Raw genomic sequence first — 14339 nt, forward strand, 5'->3', positions numbered from 1 at the left:
CTTTATGCTCCCACAGCAAGCACTCAGCTTACTAAAACTATCTCCCCAGACCACTATTTGGTATTTTGTGTAATGTAAACTACATAATTTGAGTTAAATATTTAGCACCAATATTCCTAAAGTTTATAAAGTCATTTCCCAACTTTTATTGCAGTTTTACACTTAAAATATTTTTACAGTTTCCTCCTTTTCCGCAGAGTGTGATGGATTTTCTTTCTAACTCTCTTCCTGTCCTAACAGGCTGCCTAGGCTATCAATAGTTTTTCATGATTTGTGCAGAGACCTTAGAGTGTAGATGCTATGTGAAATACCTAACTGGATTTCATCAAGAGTAAGTGGGTCTGTTTGATACAACAGGATCACTTATTTGTATTCCATTGATGTCGTTAGGTTTCTTAGCAGCTTAAGGTTATGATGCAGGCAAGGCTTAAGCCTTCAGGAGGTAACTAGTGTTCACTCAATACCTCTCCATAGAACTGTTTCTCCTCTTGCCCCTGTCCTGTTCATCTTAGTTTGTGTATCAATGACTATGATATGATACCTCGCTTTCCTCTGACCATTAGGGACAATGGTAAATGTGTCTTTAGCTTTCATATTGTTTTGCTAATTCCATGTGTAGTGGGTAACCAAGAGGCCTCTGCTCCCTGTACTAAGGAAACAGTGAGTATGGTGCCTATGGCATAGCACACTGTGAACCAGCTTGGGTATCCCAGCCACCATAGCTCTACAGACACTGCATGAAGGTTGTGAATACCTGCAAGTGCATAGAGAATATCCTGTCCTATTCATGACTAGAAGAACTACGATGCCCTGGAGTGGGATGGCCCAGCTCTCTTGATGGATTAACCAAGATGTCTCCTTGGTACCCAAGTCATACAGGAGAAAAGAAGCATACTGTCTGTGGGGTGGCTCATGGGTCACTGTTGAGGAGAATCCAGGATGCTGTGGCAATCAGACAGCAAGAACATAAACATCGACAGTCCCTTTACTCATCATTTTTGGCTTCGTTTTAGAAATTTCTAACTAAAGACAGAAGAGAAAGTTTTACAAACCTACATTATCATTTTCCACATCCCATACCTCAAGTTTTTGAAAACCACATTCATCAGAAAACTCTTTCTGCAGACAACAAACACATGAAGGTCTTTTATGTATCATTCTTCTGCCTTTGTCAAAAACATTTTTCAATAACATTTTATATATCACTAACTTCCTAACAGAAGTCAAAGGATATCCAATATTTTTGTCAAAAAAAGTTTTGCTTGACATAGTATGTGAACTTTATAAGGTAGATTTTAGGTCAAAATCTCAAAGCAGAAGGTCACACAGTATGCTCACAGGCCACTCTGAACACAGGTACCTTTCCATAAAAGAAAACTGACAAATAACAGGGATCTGTGGTTTAAAGAGAAATACTGAAGCTATCATTAAGAGAAATGCTGCAAGACATGTCTATAAAGAGAACCACAGTGGGTCCTAAGGCAAGTGGTGTGTGGCCTTTGGAAGGCTGTCCCAGGCAGTACCACCTTATCCTGTAAGGGTGGCTTCAACTTGGAAAGTAATTAGCTTGTACTTTTCTTTGGGTTTGACTTTTTGGGTGCACTTCTAGCTTTGATGTTCTTCTTAGGACTGGCAGGTTTGGAAGCAGGTGACCTTCCTTTTGGCTTTGGGGGGTTACTGCGACTGGTGCGGCTGGCTATTTGCTTCTTGTCCTGAGTTGTTCTCTGCTGTTCCTGAAGCCTCTCTTCCCACTGCTGGGAGGCAATTTGTAAATGTTACATGGCATCCTTTTATGCTGTTCAATTGAGACCAGAACTGACCCATGAGCTTCATATTCAGGCAGTTCTTCTGTAATGTCATGGCAATTACTGTAGACACCCAGTGATTGGAAAGTGCTCTGTGTGCAAGAAAGTCTCAACACTCATAATTCCTTAGAAGCTCATAAAAGATCTTCTGGACACTGTTGTCACAAGCAGGAAATGAGCATATAGAGGTTATTCACACAGGACCATGGAGCCACTAAAGATAATCCAATATTCTCCAACTGTTTCTAGAGCTCAAGTCCTACCTGTATGCTTCATGGCCGGCCTCAATACAGTATCTCTACACAACAAAGCCTTTTCAAATAATGTTGCTATTGCTAAAAGCAGTAATGTATGTAGTCTCCCTGCAAAGCCAGTGATTTACTATATTGAATAAATTACCTATATCTAAAACAAAACAAAACCATTCTTCACTGTATCATTCCATGATCTCATGTGCATAATGCGGACCACGCACAGTACTGTGCTCTGGAGATGCTATGCTTCTTGTTGCCTATATGTACCTACCATAGCGTTTAACTAATATGCTAGGCACAGTAAAAGATAATATCAAGAGTAAAATTATTGCAACAATGTACTGTAATAAAAGTGGTTTCCCTCAAAATGTCTTATTGTATTGTGTTATATTTTTGAAGTATGATCAGATGCAGAAAAAAACAAACAAAACCCATGAGACACAGAGAAACAGATAGGGAGTTGCTGTAACCCACTAAAGTGCCCAGAGTAGTGAGGAATGAGATAACCTGCAGATAACCAAGTTTCCTTCTAAACAAAAGTTGTGGCAACCATTCATTAATCCATGCATCCATTCATTTAGCTATTTATTTATTTGGTATGTATGTGCACATACATATGTGGAGTGTGGAGATCAGGGGTTGAATTTATTTCTCCACTGATTTATCAATTATATTTTTGTCTTGGGACCCAGAAATGCAATTCTGCTAAAATATTGTATCTCATAACAGTGAGCACACGTGCCAAGTAGCTCCCGAGTCTCTGATGGAGTTTTAACACAGGTCTAAGATGGCGGTATTCCGTTCTATTTTGTAGGCATGCTCAGTCCTCAGCTGTCTTCCTCCTTACTGAGTTCTTCACATACCCCTGTGCCGTGCCTACGTATTTTTATCCTTGCAAACTGAAAAACTGAGTAGGAACAATTTCTTTTGAATAACAAATATAAATTCTCCTCGATATGCCTAAATTGATTTCAAGGAGACAATGTGCTTTAAAAATTCCAAAAAAAAAGAAATGTAAATATTTACAATAGTTAATTAAAAAAAGTTTAGAAACCTTAAAAAAAATTCCAAACCACTTACCATTTTAAGTTGCAGATGATTTTCATCTGGGGTGAGGAGAATACTCTAACTCTAATGTAATCATCAATATGGTGATGGTATCATTGAAATTATACCTTTCACCACAAATAAATTACTTTCTTATAAATACATTATTTTAAATGCAATACAGCATGGATACTTGCGGTGTGTGTGTTAGGAATATTTGCATATTTACAACTATATGTTGATTCCAACCCCAGTGAATACCAAATGTTTTCTACTCTTCACTGTATTGACTAAGTTTTAATACAATAAAGAAACAAAAAGGCCCAATTGAACCTGTCAATAACTGCCTTAAAATTGAGTACAACTGTGTCAACTGTGTCAACAGTTTCTGATAACAATTCCAAGTAAATTGGATGTGATTCTGAACTGCAGATTCAAACAGCAGGTGCCTCTTGCCTTTAATGGCTCCTGTGAGAGCTTGGAGAAAAGACATCATGGAGAAAGTCCCAATCTGTAGAATTTCCTTACCGTAATCTCTACCCATTCCTGCCGTGTTTAATTATACTTACTGTGGACCTTCTGCTTAGTTGATCTCTCCATTTCTCAACTAAACAATTTTCAAGAAGCATCATCCTAAAAAACAGTACATTTTTGGCAATTAAAATTTGATTATAAAGGTAAAATATCCATATAGGAAATCATACTTGTTTTTTAAATAACCCTTAACCCTATAACTTGTATATCCACTGCTAAAGAATTATGGATTTTTCTTGTTCATGTATGTTTTTCTGAGGAGATTGTATATGTACACAATATTTTACATTACTTTTCATTGTTGTACTTATTTTCTGGAATGATTATAAAAACATAAATAAACTATAACAATATACAGAACAACTGTGGATATTTATTTAGCTGTTCTCCACTCTCTATTTACTGTGTTGAATATCCTTGCACAGAATAGTATGCACTGGCTTATTGTTTTCTTTACACAGGTTCTGAGTAGAATACTGGGCCAAAAGGGGCAGGCTCTGTGTGTGTGTGTGTGTGTGTGTGTGTGTGTGTGTGTGTGTGTGTGGAGAGAGAGAGAGAAAAAGAGAGAGGAGAGAGAGAGGCACTGAGACAGAGAGACACAAAGAGAGGGAGAGACAGAGACAGAGGGAGAGGGAGAAGGAGATGGAGAGGGAGAGGTAGTGTAGAGTTAAGAGAACTAGCTGCTCTTACAGAGCGTCTGAGTTCAGTTCCCAGCATCAACACAGATGCCAACAAACAGTTGTTACCTCCAGTTTCAGAGGCTATAATGGCTTCTTCTGGCTTCCATGGCAACTGCATACATATGATGCACAGACATACATATGGCAAAACAGCCCCCATACACAAAGTAAAAATAGTTTAAAAGGGGGATTTTCAATAGAGTTGTTTTAAAAATAGCCTCATTTTCATCCAATTCACTGCCATTAAAATATTAGTTAAAAGTAGAATCTTTTGCTCATTTTTGCTTTGGAAATACAAAGGTAAATTTTAATATTTATTTACTATTTATACTTATAGAGATTTTCTAAATGGATTCATGCAGACATATTTGCATTGTGTTCTTAACATGTTAAATGCTAATTTTTAGAGAATATCTCCATTTTAATCGTATCCGTTACAGAGGCATTTCCTTTCCTGTACACTTTTGTGACCATTGTGCACATAATATAATATCATCTAGCAACAATGCACCAACATTTTCCCTCGCACGTTCATGCATTGGTTTTGTGCTTACAGAGCACTTTGTCGTTCAAGGGTCAGATTTCTAATTATTCACTTTTGTCCTTTCTGATCATGTTTTTAAAATGGTCACTCATTTAATCCATTTTAAATTTGTTTCATTAGGCAGTGGGAAAACAGATTTTCCTTTCAAACAAATATATTTGCAACTAACATATTCATATTGTTTTGTTACACGTCCTGCATAATAGTGTATTCTTTTATTTGTTCTCATTGTTCTCAAGAACATTCCCCTTAGCTGTATCTCCTTTCCACCAACATTACTGTAGCTCCAGCTATTTGGAATGGACACTGAGGCAGAGAGCTCACAAATTTGAGGTCTGCCTGGGCTACAGAATGAGTTCAAGGTTAATCTTATGACATTGTCTTAAAAATAAAAAGTGAGCTGAGGGCTGAAGCTTAACTAAGCATTGAAGAACTTTGGCTCACGGAGTGCCTGTGACACTAGGTACAATCCTCAGTACTGGAGATTTTTTTATTTAAAAAAGGAGAACATTCTTGAACTACTGGGATCCAAAACGAGTAGCTTCATGCCAGTTTTGTGCCTCTCATAAGATAGATCTCTAATTACATTCAAAATCTTCTTTACATAAATCCCAGACAAAGAATAATATTTGCACTGGATGAGTCTATAACTCACTCAGTTGCCCAGAAAAAAATCTCGTGACTAATAACCTAGTATGTCCCTAAATGAACCCTGGTCCACTACAGCAACTTAATGCAAGAGTTAGAGCACTGTCACCCTTGAGACAGTTGCAGTAGAAGAGTTTGAAAGCTAAGAGAGTGCAGTGCTGGGGAGGGCACAGCAACGAGGCACTGAAATTAGGACATTTTCAAAAGAGGCATTTGCTTTTCTCTTTAAGGGAGCAAAGTCTTGAACTTTACCAAGAAGCAACATACATGCATGAGTGTCTGTGAATGGAAGAGAGGGCTTGTTATACAACTATACATGATTTTTTTCTAGATGAAATTACATCAAGTTATGGGGTCTGTACCCATAACTGTGTGAGCTGCGGAGTTCGTGTCTTCATTCTAAGGAATGTACTGATGTAGAGGAAAGACCAAAACCAGAAATGGGGAGAATATGGGTAGAACAGCACTCCCAGCTAGAGGTATATGTGTGATTATTTAATTATACTTTGCTTTGTAATGACTTAATTTGATAGATATATATTCTCAGATCCAGAAACCAGCTTAAACTCTCTCTCTCTCTCTCTCTCTCTCTCTCTCTCTCTCTCTCTCTCTGTGTGTGTGTGTGTGTGTGTGTGTGTGTATTTGTGTGTGCAATGTTCCATGAGACTAATACAATGACTTAAAATACCTATTCTTACTCAAACTAATTTTGGATATATTATAAATCAGCTAATGAGTTATTAAATAGGTTTTTAGACTCTTTCAAAATATTTTTTCAAAATTCCCTTCATCCTATTAACTGGATTATACTATTCATATTAGAAATAAACTGATATTTAGGAAATATAGCTTCTGTAAATTTTGTATATGCTTGACTCAGGAAGTGGCACTATTTGGAGGTGTGACCTTATTGGACTAGGTGTGTCACTGTGAGTGTGGGCTTTAAGACCCACTCCTAGCTGCCTGGAGGTTAGTCATCCACTAGCAGCCTTCCGATGAAGATGCCGACCTCTCAGCTCCGTCTGCATCATGCCTGCCTGGATGCTGCCATGTTCCCGCCTTCATGACTATGAACTGAACCACTGAATCTGTAAGCCAGCCCTAATTAAATGTTGTCCTTTTAAGAGTTGCCTTGGTCATAGTGTCTGTTTGTATCAGAAAAACCCTAACTAAAACAGCGTCTCAGAAGAGACATTTGCTAAAATATTTTTAAATGACAACTGGTATTACTTTTTTTCTTTAAAACCATGATTGCTCAGTGAGAATCGCTCTTCATATACAGTTCCTCTCTCCCTGCAACCTACCTTGAACGCCGCTCATAACACATGATTAGGACATCTTGATGGGGCAGGATGTGTGGACACTGGCAGGAGGAATTGGTGATGAGGGGGACTTGCGTTCGAGGGATAGGTGATGAAGACTTGAAGATCTCTTTTACATCGACCACAGTTGTGACCTCATTGCAACCACTCCTCTGGACCGCTTTTATTTTGGCATGAATAACTGCAATCAAAAACTCAAGTGAGCGTTGTTATGGAAGCCTTTGGGAGAAACAAGAGACGGTGTTTTGGGGCCAAATTCAAAACTTCTCTTAAAGTGTTATTCCTGTAATTAAGGTCATGCTCAAGCAGCCCAGTACAGGCAGAAAATCCACACTGCTAGATGCAAGGCACCTTATTGTCAACATTGTCCTAAAATTCATGAATCATGCCACAAAATGGAAAGGTAGTTAGGAGGCCAATGTTAGCCTGGAATTGGGCTTATCGATCAACCTGACTTTTTCCAAACATTTTTATCCCTTTCTACTTTCCCTCTGCTGAGCTGGAGGACAGGCATATAACCAGCTTTGCAGGCCAAGATAAAGGTTGTATTTGCTCAGTCCTCATGCTGTGTTTGAATTACTTTTTACAGAGGAATTCATTAGTCATAACCGCCAGGTCCCTAGGGAATGCTGGCTTTTATCTAACCACCAGAAATCCTCTTATAGTTCAGGCCCAGCTCAGTTCTCGATATTTGGCCAACCTGGGACCTAACAGTAACATATTCCAACTATGAGGACTCTCTGAAAGCTGCTGTTCTCAGTTCATTAATGTCATGTGAAATTGCAACTTCTAGGGAGTGGAGATGAGGTTGTTATGACAGGCAGATGTTCAGGTCACCACCTTTGATCAAGTTTTAAGTTCCGAATCTTTTGGATCTTTCTACTACTTAGTACTTCTAGTGGAGTTTCAGATCAGCCCAACACAGCTCTGTTTTGAATTCCACCATACGAAACTGCTTGAGGTGGAGCCAAAACAAAAGCACACCAACTGAACAGTTCTTTATCAACATGGCTCCAAGGCATGGTACTCCAGAGATAACGGTATCAGAGAAACTCTGGTTAGACCTAACGGGGATCCTGGCATATGAAGCACTAAGAAGAACCGATTAAAATAATATCCACACAGACTATGTTTCAAGGAAAAAAATACTTGGAAGAAAATGAATTTTTCTTGTCATTGAATTATCCACATTGGTTATTTATGGCTCTAAAGTCTGACAGTTGAACTACAGATTACTTCTCAAGAGTTCCATATTTCTCTTACTTTGTAAATAATCTAAAGTTTTTCTTTACTGAGATACATGATTCCAGTTAAAATAAGAAAACCAAGTCAATGAAGAAACTATCTTTCCTGTTACTTTTTTGTCCTTGTTATTTTAGACGAAATTTAAAAGACAAGAAATGCAATAAAATATTAAATAGCCTAAGTAGACACTTGATTCGGTTCTTTATTCTTCTCATGTATATCTGGGTCTTGTGTATATGTGTATCTGGTATACATGTATACGTGTGTCTTGTGTATATGTGTATCTGGTATACACGTATATGCCAGTGCAGGCAATTGAATTGTTTCTGATCTCAAGTACAAATCTTTAAAGAACATAGTGAATTCTATTTCCAAATAATGATAGAGAATTAAAAATACTCAAAACTTTTAAAATAGCACGGTTGGTTTGTTTTTCCTTTGGAGGGAGGACTAAATAGTTTATTCAAGTACAAGAGAGGAGGCCAAAGCATCTGTAGCTGTTGGTGAAGGAAAAGACACATGGTCAGGTCTTCATCCTCTGATCTTCAGATAAACAAATCCTGGTCCAAAGCCCTGTCCTTCCTACAGGGAAGGACAACCTGAGAAGGAGACCAGCAGCCTCGGCCATTCTGTGCTTACCAGTTTTCACCGAGACCATTTTTAAGTGTTATTTATCTTGTGCTTGCTTTCATTTACCCAGAAAAGAAACTTTATGTTTGTTGAACGGTCCAGAAACCATTTGATTACCCATCCAACATCCCCTTTTCCTTGACTACTACATCTAGTCCCCTGTGATTTCGGTGCCTTGGTGTGCCAAGTCCCCAGAGCAAATGCTGTTATCAGAAGACTTACCATAGCTGTAGTTTTTGCTCAGGTACGTTGCCAAAGTTGGCTTCACCTTTTTGCACTTGCACCGATCTGAAAGAGACATAAAATACATGGACAGTGGGGATGGGACATCACCGTGAGCACAAAGCAAAGGAAGCCTGAGGACAAAACTCACCAGGGCTCAGATGTTTACAGTCAGCATCAAAGGACCTTTCTTGAACCATCATATCTGGTGTGATGTCTATCCACTTCACATCTGAAACATGAACAGAACCATGGGGATGTAGTCAATGACTGGGTCCCCTCATTCAAATGGAATAAGGAACCATTGGAGGCTGCAGGCCAACACAAACATCCAACACAATATCGCCATAATAAAAGTACCTTTCTCAGTAAACCTCAGGCCTAAGAAAGAAGTCTGTGAGTCAAGAATTTCCTTTTTCAAACAGAACTTGATGCAAATGAACATCCATGACACCAGCCTGGATGAGTCTCAGCCCTCCCTCCCTCAGATACCCTGATACTGCTGTTCCAAGTCAACAAGTTAACAGGTCTTCTATTAGAACAACCAGACTGTTTCCACATTGCTATCTCCTACTGTGGTGCAGAAATAGTCCACAGACGCATTATCAACAGTACTAAGCATAACTTCCAGGCTTAATGAAGTCGAAGCAATTGTTTAATTTAAACTATTTTTCTAGTCTTCTGAATAAGGCAAGAGTTTAAAGCAAGGTTCATAACTCACGCCATCCCCCTGACTCACATCCTAGACCCAGTCTCTTTAAATAAAGGATGATCTGATTTAGAGGAAGCCTCCATAAAATAATGCAATAATGTTCTCAGGTTTCATTTCAAGAAATGAATTCATAGTGTTCCTTCCAACAAAAACACTAAAGCAGCATAAAAGAAAAAAACAAAAACAAAACGGAGGAACTGACACAGGATCAGATTAACCAACATGCCACAGTGCTCTGCTCAGTGACCACAACATAGACACAGACCGGAGTTTACCCAGGGTGACTACATTTACAAACTTTATCCTGGTGGGGAGTGGAAATTATTATTGCTCTTTGAGAAAGAACTCCCAACCAGCACTAAATGAGAGCGTTCTTAGCCACCACCACGTGGTGGGACTGTTTCAAGAGCAAGAGAAGGTAAACCGTGGAAGCTTACACGGACCCATGTTCATGGTATTTCTTTGCCTAGGCTATTGTTTCTGCTAGTTACCTTAAATAAAAACGCTTAAATGGGTTATACTCAAGCAAACTTATTCCCAATGTCCTTCAAGGAGCTCTAGAATGTTTCACTCCCTTGAGAAATCCCTGCCCTTCACCTCCCACAAGGCTCAGTGAACTATTCTGGGACAGGAACTGGTGGGCTCTAAGCAGAAACCCTCTGCTTCTCTCTGAATGTGTTAGTCCCTAGAGTGTCTTGGCCTTCCTGATACCTTCTCTTACCTTCCGGAAGGTCAGTGACTATCGCCTCCGGAGAGATGCACACTCCACGGTCATAGACAGGCAGCTCATCGCAAGCCAGGCTCTCTGGCCAGCTGTGGTTATACATCTTCATGAGGGGCTCGCAGTCGTCGCGTGCGCGCTGGCACACAGATTTGCAGGGTTTGATGGGATCGTGCAGGAACTCCAGGGTACAGATGGGTGCGTACATGGCACAGAGAAAGAAGCTCAGTACAGAGCTGCAGTTCACGTCTACCAGCTCCTCGTACTGCTCGATGGCCAGGATGGCGTTCTCCTGAGTGCTGTGGTGCAGGTGGTTGGGCATCCGGGTGATGTTCCAGGGCATGTGCCTACACATGGGGATGCGCACAGCCTCGCAGGGCGCTCCGCGCACTCCCAGAGCCAGGCGCAGCCACAGGCATAACGCTACCAGGATGGAGAGGAGCATCGCACTGTCCTCCTGGGCTGCGGTCCCCACTGGGGACCTTCCCTTCAAGTCCCTCTGATCTCCTTATGTCTTTACCTAGGGGCAGCGAAGTGAGCGTTTCTGCTGGAGCTCCAGTCCGCACTGAACGGGAGTTCTGGGGTTCTGGCCGTCGATCAGCCCTGGGCGCCCGGACACTGGCAGGGACAGCACTCACCCACCAGAGCACAGACCCGCGCAGGAAGCTCCAGTCTCCCGCCCCGCAGCTCGGAGCGCAGCGGGCCACGGCCATTGTGGGACCCTATTTATCCAGACGCGTCCCCTGACGTGGGCTCAGCAGCCTTGGCAGAGGCGAAAGCAGAGCCGGCTCCTGCTCCGCTGCTCCACCCCCAGCCTCTCCTGCAGAAGCGATTACATCATCTCCGCCACTCCACAGCCAAGGGCTATAGTTCTGCATTTCCCCCAAAGTCCCTCTTTTTTTTTCCCCCTCAGTCTGCTAGTCTTTTTTCTTCAGATCAAGAAAAGGAGCGCCTTGCTTTCAGTCATTTGGGACGCTGCATATAAGCCGGTGCAGGGGAGACTTTGAGGAATCTCTTTGCTAAGTCAGCCTAAAGTTTCTCTAAGTACAGAGTTAGAGCAATACGACCCTGTTGTTGCCCTTTAATTTTGAAACATTTGTTTTTCCTTTCCTGTAGGGGGCGAGAGAGACGCCTGAGTAGTGAGGGTGGTGTGGAGCTGGGAAAGCCTAGCACTGTAGGTGTTGGAACTAGCACAGGCTATTTATATAAGCCTCTCCCAGCCCGCCCTGAGTTGTGCAGAGTTTGTTATTGTTGTTGCGACTGATGTTGTCTTGTGGCCACTGGACTTAGTTCTGGCTCAAGTTTTTACCAGGCATTTGGTTTGTGCCTGCTCCAGAACTTGGAACTGCCCAGGGTTGCAAGAGCATCTTTGTGTTGGAGAAGTTTCTCTACTCTCTGCTTTCCCTAAAATACTAATTTCTGAGCCCAATATGACTGGAAAACTGAAGAAAACAAAGGTAACTTGAGACGCCCCATGCTGAAAGATTTTTCCCAGTCCAACATCGCGATCGTTGAATAATTGCAGATTATTTTTACTTGACTAAGAATTCACCAGCCTTGGAAAGCAAGTTTACTTTCCTCCTCTTTGCATTAGAAAGAGACAGGAAAATCAAGGCTGATTCACAAAAAGAGTTGTTACTGTTGCAAATTTACACCACATGTCTGCCAATCAGACAGCAAGACTTCTGGTATAAATTTGCTGTCATCATTGACAATAAGAAAACAAGTTCTCTGAATGGTTAATCTTTAAAGGTATGGTTGAGTTTGAAACCTGGGTTTAAGGAAATTCTTTTCCCTCTCTAAAACTGAGACATACAATTTAGCTTAGGCATGAATCTGACTGAGGATTAAAGCAGCTGCTCAAAATGGAACAAAACAAAACTAAACACAACTGTTTTTATTGTCTTTATTGCATAAGGTGTAGAGACAAACACTATGAAAATGTTAACGCTCATAAGAGGTCTGATACTATTTAGCATCTGCCTAGAGTACCTATCTATCCAGACCAATCAAAAAGGGCATTCTGCTTTCCCACAGAATAAGTCTTAAGTCCAAAGATGCCAAACCATGGTAAAAAATCATTAAGCAGAATAGGTGGCCCAAAAGACAACTCATGCCTTCTCCAGTAGTGAAATACCAAGTGTAATCTAAATCCCCCCACTCAGAAAAAAAATCAAATTAACTTTCTAATGAGAAGAAAGAGAGAGAGAGAGAGAGAGAGAGAGAGAGAGAGAGAGAGAGAGCAAAACTTCCCACCACTTTCCTTCAAGCTAAAGTAGATGAGACCCTAGGTTCATCCCGGCACTAAAAGAAATCAAGAAAAAACTAAAAGAAGGAAAATGTTAAGACAGGCATTTGGAACAGAGGAGTAGAGCCCATTGATGAGCTCACCCCAAGTTCATGCTTAGCCTGAGTTGTCTTCATTGTTGTCTGTAACCCTACCTATCAGGCCCACAGACAGTCTGTCTGCTCTGTGTTTCATAGACTGTTACACAGAGCTGAGGGACTCAGGAAATTCTTGTCGATTGTCCTTCCTCTTTCAGCCCTCCAAAAAGGCTTCCAGCTTTAGCACTAAAGCCATTGTCCTCTAGCTGAGTGCTTCTCTGGGGTTAGTCTCCTTGTCCTTCTTTCTCTCCCCTGCTATATGCAGACTGCTCTCAAGATTTTGACCCCAGATCTCACCTCACTCTTCACTTTCCAGTCGACTCCAGGTTTCCTAAGTCTTGAAACTTTTGAAACTTAGGGCTGAAGAGTTCCTTGGCAAATATCCCCTGGAGAGAGGGGACAAGAACTATCCATCCACATACATCCCCATCCTCTTTAGTGACCATCTGTATGCCTGTGGCTTCCCAATCACAGTACTTTGTGCCCAAGTCATAGTCGTACAGAGCTGTCTTTGGTTTTCCCTACTTGGATAGTCCCCAGATATCTCAAAGGCAACTAGCCTAACTAGAATTTACCTTCCTTCCTTCCTTCCTCAGACAGAAAACTCATTTACCCAAATCAGAAATCCCTGTCTCCAACTTCAATCCTCTATTTTCAAGCTCCATTCCACCCTATCCCAATTGCCTTCGCTCAGCCAGGCTCTATTGTCCTGCATATTGTCCTGTGCTGCCCAAGTGAGCTTTCTAATGTACATCCCTTAAGGGGTTCCTCCCTGACTTTTTGTGGGCTGGTGGTTCCCACAGCCCTTGATATTAATAACAAAACACTTAACAGCTTTTAAGGTCCTGAAGGATCAGGCTCCAGATTGGCTTTCAGATACTTGATTGAACTCCAATCCTGGACAGTGTTCTCTTGACCTCACGCAGGAATGCCCAAACCATTTCCCACTGGCTCATACTCCTTCATATTTGATATTGAGTGTAAATGTAAATAACATTGTAAAGTAAGGGTCTTTAAAACATTGCCTCATCTGGTCTTGTTTCTATATTATTAATCCTAACATTATTTACACACACACACACACACACAGACACACAAACACACACACACACACACACACACACACACACACACACACACACACGTTTTACTAATGTAAATCCCTAAGTACACAAAGCTCTTGTCTTGAAGCTTTGGAATGTTGGGATAGAGAGGAATCTCACTGAATTGTGACATAGAGACAACGTAAAGGCCTGAGATTGGGAACAGCACAGCAAACACCACAGCTATTTAGTGTCATTTCTTTAGGAAGGGCCCATTGTGGCACTTTTACTTTGTAAAAGAAAGAAAAAAAGGTCGCAATTTTCCCAAGGAACAAATTGCAGCAGCTAGAGAACATGCCACACTTCTGCTTTGCTCCTGTCCTCCATGAAATCACCCCCACTGAAGTGTTGCAGTTCTTGGAGAAAGGAGTCCCTTCTCAGGGCATTCGCCCATTCATCCCAAACACTTTATATCGCGATGCCCTTCAGGATGCTGGTGGCATCACTGCCGCTGCGTTTCCTGTTGGCAGCAGAGAGCAGGAAAAAC

General features: G+C 41.1%; 1 protein-coding gene across 1 annotated transcript; it reads right to left on the reverse strand.

The window, feature by feature from the left end:
* Window positions 1-801: 801 nt before the first annotated feature.
* On the reverse strand, window positions 802-11056 carry Sfrp4 (secreted frizzled-related protein 4). The gene is given in 6 exon segments (NM_053544.2): window positions 802-1754; window positions 3676-3739; window positions 6817-7015; window positions 8932-8997; window positions 9083-9163; window positions 10365-11056. Coding segments are annotated over 6 exon segments (1047 nt in total). The 5' UTR covers window positions 10810-11056; the 3' UTR covers window positions 802-1562.
* Window positions 11057-14339: the final 3283 nt, after the last annotated feature.

Source organism: Rattus norvegicus, chromosome 17 (assembly GCF_021556685.1).
Source record: "Rattus norvegicus strain SHRSP/BbbUtx chromosome 17, alternate assembly SHRSP_T2T, whole genome shotgun sequence".
NCBI lineage: Eukaryota > Metazoa > Chordata > Mammalia > Rodentia > Muridae > Rattus > Rattus norvegicus.